At 49.9% G+C, this 9,108-nt stretch overlaps 1 protein-coding gene across 5 annotated transcripts in view; it reads left to right on the forward strand.

The window, feature by feature from the left end:
• The window catches only part of NDRG4 (NDRG family member 4), a 46,951-nt gene that overhangs the window by 21,050 nt on the left and 16,793 nt on the right, over positions 1 to 9,108 (forward strand). For all 5 annotated transcript variants that reach the window (XM_044660461.1, XM_044660462.1, XM_044660458.1 and 2 more), the window contains 5 exons: positions 5,591 to 5,696; positions 7,673 to 7,793; positions 8,138 to 8,200; positions 8,424 to 8,484; positions 8,896 to 8,982. In XM_044660461.1, the coding sequence (XP_044516396.1) occupies positions 5,591 to 5,696; positions 7,673 to 7,793; positions 8,138 to 8,200; positions 8,424 to 8,484; positions 8,896 to 8,982 (438 nt within the window). The remainder of the gene's footprint in view (positions 1 to 5,590; positions 5,697 to 7,672; positions 7,794 to 8,137; positions 8,201 to 8,423; positions 8,485 to 8,895; positions 8,983 to 9,108) is intronic.

Genomic DNA, 9,108 nt, shown 5'->3' on the forward strand with positions numbered 1-9,108 from the left:
TAGGTGTCAGCTCTGGAGGCGAGGACAGAGCCTAGGAATCCTGGGTCCCCATGCAATTCCTAAGCCCAACATTATCATCATTGCAATTTGACCTCCCCAAACAATGACCTTCCCATACAAGGCTTTGTGCCCTTGAGGTAGCAGTCCATGGCATCTCGTGGCCTTGAGCTCACGAGTCTATCTAGCTGCTCTTTGTGTCTGTCTGATAAGTCCCAGAAGTCATCGACAGGACAGAGGGAAGGAAGGGAGGGACAAGTCCATTAACTGGTGTCCTTGGGATAGCTGCCAGGAAAAGGAGGATCTGCCATGGAGGAGGGCAATGGGTTTGGGCTTAGTAAAGGGTCTCCTCTAGAGAAACCCAGGCATCCTGCCATAAGAAGGGGGGGGGGAGGGAAGAAGCATTTATGTAATACCTACTTTGTGCCAGGCCCTGGGCTAAGCACTTTCAATTATCTCATCACAACAACCCCCAAAAGGTAATGTCAGTGATCCACATTTTATAGTTGAGGAAACTGAGGCAGACAATGGTTAAGTGACTTACCCAGCATCTCACAGCTAGTAAAAATCTAAAGCCAAATTTGAACCCAGATCTCCTTGACTCTAGGCTCAGTGCTCATGTCCTACATCATCATCTGCCCCCAAAAAGCACATTGCAGATGGGAGAGCCGTCTTCCCCTTCCCCAGCTTGCTCTATCCCTGATTCCTTCCAGAGCAGGGGGAGGAGGAGAAGCCTCAGGAGACTTGGAGGCCAGAGGCAGGGGGAAAAGTCTGGGGAGGAGGGGTAAGGCAGCAGCAGCTATATGAGGGAACTAGGACCAAGGAGAAGGGATGGGATCCAAGGACCTGATTATCCCAGGCAGGGATTCCTCTCCTATGTGATGATAGCTAGCATTTATCCAGTTTAAGGTTTGCAAAACACTTTACAAATTGGATCTCCTCAGATCCTTCCCCAAATGCCTGGTGCTCATGACACGAAATCAGAGGGTCTGAATTCAAGTCCTAGTTCTGCTACAGCTCAAAGCTGAATGTCTTTGGGCAAGTCACCTGCCCTTTCTGAGCCTGTGTTTCCCCATCTGTACATTGAGGGACTTGGACTGAATGACCTCGATATACTTCTCCAGATCCAACTCCGTGATCTTATCGCAGAGTCTGGCACAGGGCTATTTAGAGGAAAGCACTTTGTAAGCCCTAAGGCTCCAGAAATGCGCTCTGTTTGTCTGTTTAGGAAAGGGAACATGAAGCTTCCTCTTAGGCGCCACTTGTTCCTACCCCCCTATTGCCTGGGAGCCTTTGGGAGAATTTTAGTGTGTTCCCAGCATGCTTTGTTCCATCAAAGGCTGGGACCCCAAGTATCTGTTTTATCCCTTTCTCAGAATCAATATGTATGGGTTCCAAGGCAGAAGAGTGGTGAGGACTGGGCAATGGGAATTAAGTGACTTTCCCAGAGTCCCACAGCTAGGAAATGTCAGATTTGAACCCAGAACCTCCTATGTCTACACCTGGCTTTCAATCCACGGAGTCATCTAGCTGCTGTTCTTTCCTGAAGTAGCATCTTGGAACAGCCTTGGTTTGTGAGCAAGAAAAGCCTGCTGGGGCAGAGGACCAGAGATCCTTGCTCCTGTCCAGCCTGGCGCCCAGGGCATCACCAGCCTTGGGACACTTCCCCCTGGCCACCTCCTACTAGGCTCTGGGTCTGGCATGCAGTTACAGCCCCCGCGGCTTCCTCTGGGGAATGAACCCTGGGTTTGGAGCCAGATGACCCGGGTTCGAGTCCCCTGACCTCGGGCCGGCTCTGGTCCTATCCGGGCTGCGGCGGCTGAGTGCTCCTACCCCCGGGACCCTGCCCTGCCTGCGGGGGATGAGGGGCGGAGGATGAAGGATGCGGTGAGGCGGCTGCGGATGGCCTCATTGGCGGTTCCCTGCGGCGCGGAGAGGCGGGGCCCGAGCCCTCCGCGGGCTTCTCTTTGTCTGCGGGTGTGACGCCGCCGCCAGGGGGAAGGTGCTTTCGGGGCGTCGCGCTGACCTGTTTTCTGCCCGGGTACCCTTCTGCCGCTGCTGCAGTGTGACGCGTTCTCGCTGACGTCACTGCCCCGCCCTCTCCCCCTCCCCCACCCCCAGCCGAGCTGCCTCCGCCAGCCTCCGTGGCGGCTGCCCTCCCCGTCATCCAAATGGAGAGCTCTCGGTCTCTGGTCGACGTCCTTCGTCCCGGCTCTTGCTTGCTCGTCATCTCCACTTTTTCCTGAACGTAGTTAGTTTGCACGTTATCTCCCCCGTCAGACCGGGAGCTCCTCGAGGGCAGGGACTTTTGCCTTCATTTCTGTATCCCCGGAGCCTTAGCACAGTGCCCGGCACACAGTAGGCGCTTCATTTATTGACTGCGGAGAATAAAGGAAGCCTTCCTCGAGGAGGTGGCTTTTGGGATTGAACCTTAGAGAATGCTTGGGAAGCGGTGAGACCCTGGGCAAGTCACTGAACTGCCATTGCCCAGCCTTTCCTGCCCTTCTGCCTTGGTACCAAGATTCAGTGCTGATTCTAAGACGGAAGGGAAGGGTTTAAAGAAAAGAAAAGGACGCCTGACGGTTTGGCCATCAGATACAAGGCAGGAGATTCATTCTAGGAATAGGGAGCAGTTCAGAGACCGCCCGGCATAGGACAAGTCGGGGGATGATTCTAAGGGTCCCCTTTGGCTGGAGTATAGAGGTGTGAAAGGGGGCAGTGGGGGGCGGGAGAGAATGGCGGATCGGATGGTGGAGGATGGGCACGGGGTCTTCCCCTGGTTTGCGTCCTGGACCCCAGTGAAGCGGAAGGATCCCTTCTCAGCATCCTGTACCGGGGATTACAAAAGAAAACCAATTGTATTGAATAAAGGTTTAAAAATCTTTTTAAACCAAATTCACAGCCTCCAGCTTAGGAACTCCGAGAAGTTTAGGGTTTTTTTTAGTAGGCAGTTAAGAGACAATGAAGATCTCTGAGCAGGAAAGTAGTTTGCTCTAAAGAAAACTTGAGGAAGACCAGCCTGACATCTCTGAGGGGGGGACGGATCAGAGGGCGAAAGATGGGGGCAAAAATGAAGGAAACCAGTTGGAAAGCTGGTAGATGGGCGGTGAGATTTTTTTTAAACCCTTCTTAGGATCAGTTCTAAGACAGAAGAGCAATAAGGGTTAGGCTATCAAGGTTAAGTGACTTGCCCAGGGTCACACAGCTAGGAAGTCTCTTAGGGCAGATTTGAAACCAGGTCTTCCTGATTCCAGGCCAGGAGCTCCTCTGGGCTTCCTAGCTACCCCAGCAGTGAGAATTGAAAGAAAAGAACAGAGATGAAGGAAGACTCCCCGGGCCAGGCCTGGCAGAGGGAACAGAAATGAGGAAGAAATGACACAATCCATTAGGGCGTTAATAGCGGAGGGGGACATGTCTTTTCCCTCCAAGTGTGATTTCTATTCTCCTTGCATTTTTCTCATCATGGAACAGTCTTGGGCTGGCTGGTTTCCCTGAGTTTACGGCTCATTTGCCTTCTGGGTCCCCAAAGGCTGCGGCTCCAATAAAGTCTGACAGGATTTGGATTGAAAACAAAAAACCCTGCTTGGCTTTCCGATTCATGGCCAGGGTGACAGTGTTCTTCCAGGGCTGCAAGCTGGGCTTTGGAATGGAGTAATTTTTTCTCTTTCTACCTAGAGAAGGCCACCCTTACATCTGAAGTTGAGGCAATGAAGTATGGATAATTATAGATTTTGATTACCGATTATAGATACATCTATATAAGTAAAATAGATGGGTTTGATTTTTTTTTAAATGGGGAAGGCAATATTTATATAGCACCTAAGTGCCAGCCCTGTTGTAAGTATAATTTATCTTGCTTGATTTTCATAACCTTGAGAGGTGGGTACAATTATTAACCCCTTTTTCCAGTTGAGGAAACTGAGGTAAACAGAGGTGATGTGACTGGCCTAGGGTCATACAGCTAGTAAGTGTCTAAGGCTAGATTTGAACTCAAGTCTTCTTGTCTCCAAGCCAAAAACACTGTCAGGGCAACAACAACAACAACAGAAAAACAAAGTTTTCATGCAACAAAAACCAATGCATCCAACATAAAAAGGAGAGAAAGGGATAGGGGAGGAAATACCATTTGCCATAAATGTTTTTTGAGGGGGGGGGTGGAATTTTGAACTCTATGACTCTAAGGAATTGGTAAGATCCATTTCCCAGAAGATGAGTACTCAAAAGTCGTGAATAGGCAATTCTTTAAAAAGGCAGCATAAATCATCAGTAACTACTTGGGGTGGGGGGAAATGTTCAAAATGCTGACCATCAGAGAAATATAAAAGAACAGCTCTGAGACAGGATACCACCGTCTGCCCATTGAACTGATCCATTCGGTTTAAAATTCTAAAGATTCAGTGCTGGGTGGCTACGAAGATGCAAGCACTGCCACCAGAGCTATATACATCAGTACCATCTTCATGGAAGCAATATGGCGTCATGCAAGGAAAGTTATGAAGCCATTCAGAGCCTTTGACCCAGTGATTCCCTCTACCAAGATGGTGCCCTAAGAATATTACTGAGAGCAACAACAGCAAATACTAGAACCAACCCATGTGTCTAGTAATTGGTCATTAGCCAGATAGACTGTGGTATATAAACTTAATGGGGTGAACACAGAAGCAATGTGATATGAGGAAAGCTATACTAGATTTGAGGTCAGACTTCAACTCAACAAGCATTTATTAAGCACCTACTATGTATTGGGCACTATATAGGCACCAAAAATACAAAGGCAGATAAACCCTTGGGTTCTAATTGTGAACCTTGGATAAGTCACTCCCCTTGTCTGTTTGGGTCTCAGTCTTTTCACTTGTAAAATGAGGAGGTTGGCCCAAGTGGCCTCTATGACAGGTTCCTTTTTTTGGCTCTAAAATCTAACCCTATTATGTCATCAGAAGAGACAAAGGTGATGAACGCAAAAGAAAATGAGGATTGGGATGAAGCAATAAAGTGAAGAGAGAATCAAAGCCAAAGTAAGAAATTGGAAAAGCAAAAAAATCTAAAAGAAAAATACACCGATTAGAAGGGCCCAGGACATTTTTGTTACTATCGCTTTAAACTTAAAATGCTCTTTTTAAAATAGAAAGGTTTTTAAATACATATTTAAATAATACATAAAACATATACATAGAGAAATATATCTCAATACATAAATTATAGTTTTTAAACTAAAATTTGGTACATTGGGAAGTTGGTTTTGTTGAATAATCACTTATTGTAAACCTAATTTAAGTTAGGTTTAAGAAAAAATATATATAAAGACTTAAGAAGGTAGGGACAACTGGGTGGCTCAGTGAATGGAAAGCCAGGCCTGGAAATTGGAGGTTATGAGTTCTAATCTGGCCTCATATGCTTCCCAGCTGTGTGACCTTGGGCAAGTCACTTCACCCCCACTGCCTAGCCCTTGCTGCTCTTCTGCCTTGGAACCAGTACTTAAGATTGATTCTAAGATGGAAGGTGAGGGTTTAAAAAAAAGACTTAAGGAACAGGTTTGGGGGTAGTCATTTGGGCTGATGCTGGACTGAGTTGTAATTGTTAACTCATTTTCCAGGAACATGACATAGACACGCCATATGGCCTTCTCCACGTGGTGATTCGAGGCTCTCCTAAGGGAAACCGTCCTGCCATTCTCACCTACCATGATGTGGGGCTCAACCGTAAGTAGAGCCCGTCTCCTGCCCCTGACTTTGAGGTCCATCCTCTGAGTCTTGGGACTGTGTTCCAGAACATCATACAATGGCAAAAGAACCAATGGAGAGTTCCAAGCCTATCACCGACTGACTGTGTGGCTTCATCTCTTCTGGGCCTGAGTTTCCTTATCTGTAAAATGAGAAGGTTAGGCCATATGATCTCAGAATTCTCCCCCATCTCTACGATTAGATGGAGTTCTATTCAGTGCCAGACCAGGGAAGTGGAAAAGAGAAACAAAACCAGGAGGGGACATCCAGAACATTCCCTTTCACCTTCATAAAACTCTGTGAAAACTGGTGGATTGAGGTTGAACATATCATCCTGGGGGGACATTAAGCTTTTGTTTCCCAAGGATTAATTAAAACTAAAAATAATATCCAACATTTATATAGTGCTTTAAGGTTTGCAAAGCACTTTTCCTCTGTGATCTCATTTAAGCATCACAACAACCCAGTGAGGCAAGCTACTCCAGGGATTTTTTATTCCCATTTTTTTAAACTCTTACCTTCCATTTTGGAATCAATATTACATATTGGTTCCAAGGCAGAAGAGTGGTAAGGGCTAGGCAATGGGGGTTAAGTGACTTGCCCAGGGTCACACAGCTTCGAAGTGTCTGAAGCCATATCTGAAACCAGGTCCTCCCATCTCCAGACTTGACTCTTTATCCACTGAGTCACCCAGCTGCCCTCCTCATAGTCCCATTTTAATAGATGCAGGAACAGAGGTGAGAGGTAAAGTGACTTATTTGTCTAAAAGACTAACACAGCTAGTTTTAGAAGTAGAATTTGAACCCAGTTGGAGCTCTTGGTGGCTCCAGGTCCGTTCTTCTCTCCACAACACTGCCTTTTAATCAAAATACTGCCAGAATCTCAGAACTGAAGGGACCTCCCACCTCACCTGGGCTGACTTGGACCCAAACAAGAATTCTCCCATGACCCATGTAAAAAGGAATGGAGAGACCTCCTGTGTCTTGGTTCTTCATCTCTCTCTGCATCTTTTAATACAAATCTCCCAGTAGATCCTATCTCCATCATCATCTTCTGATTCTCCTTCCCCAACTCCCACCAGGTGCTCTCCCAAACTTTGGACCTTTCTGGGCCCTGTTCCTTGCCCTCAATAAAGGAGTCTGGCTCCTCACTGAGGCAAGGAAGTGCTTCGATGGCTAGTGTTGGACTCTAGAAAGATCCAAATGCAAATCCTGCTTCCAACCACTTACTAACCAAGTGACTGTACAATGGAAATTAGTAGCACCTACCTCCCGGGATTGTTTGAGGATGAAATAAGATAACCTGTAAAACACTTTGCAAACCTTAAAAGTACTAGATAAAATATTTGGTAGGAGTTATTATAATTTTGATCATTCGTTTCCTTGCAGAGTATTCAGAGTTTAGACCAGCACTGAATTATTCTGGGGTTAAAGCTTGAGAAGGGGAGAGTGATGGGGGGAGAGAGGGAGTCACAAGAGGGAAGGGGAAAGTGCAGGGAAGCCATGGCAAGGAAGGGCTGAGAAAGGTGACCAGGAGTGAGGAGGGGATGGGATGGGCCTTGGAGGACCCTTTCCCCCATCAGAAAGCCAGTCTGCCATGTCCTAGAGTAGAAGTGGCTGATTGGGGAGAAAGTGGGCTCCTCCCCACTTGGAAGCTTTAAGGGGAGGCTGAATGGTTCCTCGTTGAGGATGTTCAGGTATGAGTTCATCGGACTAGCTGACCCGCTAAGGTCCCTTCCAATTCCTAGAGGACCAAGTTCAAATCCCAGCTCTTCTACTTGCCACCTGTGGGGCCTTGGAGAAGTCAAGTCGCTGACTTGGACCTCTTCAGAAAAAACGAGGGGGTTGTCTTGATAACCGTTTCGGGGGATGCGGCTGGGAGTTGGGGTTCGGAGGGGAGGATAATGCTGCTTCGTCCTGCTTCGTCCCACCAACAGCCCTCTTGCCTCTTTCCAGACAAGCTCTGTTTCAACGCCTTCTTCAACTTTGAAGACATGCAGGAGATCACCAAGCATTTTGTGGTGTGCCATGTGGATGCCCCCGGGCAGCAGGCGGGGGCATCGCAGTTCCCTCAAGGGTACGTACTCCTCCTGCCCGCCCCACGGCGTGAGGGGCGCCTCCCCCTACGCCTTGTCCAAGCACGGGGCGAGCGCCTGGCGGGACGGGGAGCTCAGCAGGTCCCCTGCCATGTGCTGCCCCGACAGACCCCTGGAAGCGGTCAGGGAAGAAATCCAAAATCATTGTAAAGAGATTCCCCCTTTCCCCGAGGCCGGATCCCAGAGGCCCTCTCCTCCCCTCCCAACGGGTGTAAAAGGTGCCTTCCACCACCCCCCTGGGGAGAGCGGGGTGAGGGGGCCCGTCCTGCCTCGCCGGCTCCCTCTCCGTCCCACCAACGCCTGCTCCTCGCCGTGTGCTCCCCAGGTATCAGTTCCCCTCGATGGAGCAGCTGGCAGCCATGCTCCCCAGCGTGATCCAGCACTTTGGGTGAGTCTCTCCGTCCCAGGCAGCACCCCGGGGGAGGAAGGAGCCAGAGGTGGCTGGCCCAAGGGAGGCGGGCCCAGGCCTTCTCTTGGGTGTCGTGACCCTCCGGCCTTCACCACCAGACCCCGGTGGATGGGGCGCCATCCCCAGGGCTCCCTGGCTCCAAGGGCTCTGTGGGAGGGCTCCCCAGCCCCTTCTGGGCACTTACCACCGCGATCCCCCCCAGGTTCAAGTACGTGATTGGAATCGGGGTTGGAGCTGGCGCCTACGTCCTGGCCAAGTTTGCCGTGAGTGTCTGGCCCTTGGGAAGGGGGGCTGGGCGGGAGCAGAAAGCCCTGGATTTCCGCTCTTTGCCCCCTTTTGGTCCTCCCCCCGCCGTTGTCACCATTATCACCTTCCTCCTCACACCTCCTTTTCACATCTCTTCTTTCATCTTGGCTTCACAACAACCGAGTGCAGGAGGGGGAGAGAAAAGGCTCTTTAACCCCATTTGACAAATAGGGAAACTGAGACCTAGCTAAGCGAGGCACAAGCAGGCAGTGGCCACTGTGGGACCTCCACAAGACCACCCGGGAGATACTGCCTGGGCCTGGGCATACACTTGGGTTCACACACATGGATTCATTCCCTGAAGAACTCGAGCCCAGAGCCGCCCCTTCCCGGAGGCACCTCCCTGACCGCCCCTTTTTGGTCTGCAGCTCATCTTCCCTGACCTTGTGGAAGGCCTGGTGCTCATGAACATCGACCCCAACGGCAAAGGATGGATCGACTGGGCGGCCACCAAGGTGAGAGCAATGCTGAGCCAGAGGAGGGGGAGAGGGGGAGAGGAAGGGAGGGGGAAGAGGGGGGGAGGAGGGGGAAGAGGAGGGGAGGAGGAAGGGGAGGAGGAGGGGGAAGAGGGGGAAGAGGAA

The sequence above is a fragment of the Gracilinanus agilis genome, chromosome 2, assembly GCF_016433145.1.
Source record: "Gracilinanus agilis isolate LMUSP501 chromosome 2, AgileGrace, whole genome shotgun sequence".
NCBI classification, from domain to species: Eukaryota; Metazoa; Chordata; class Mammalia; order Didelphimorphia; family Didelphidae; genus Gracilinanus; species Gracilinanus agilis.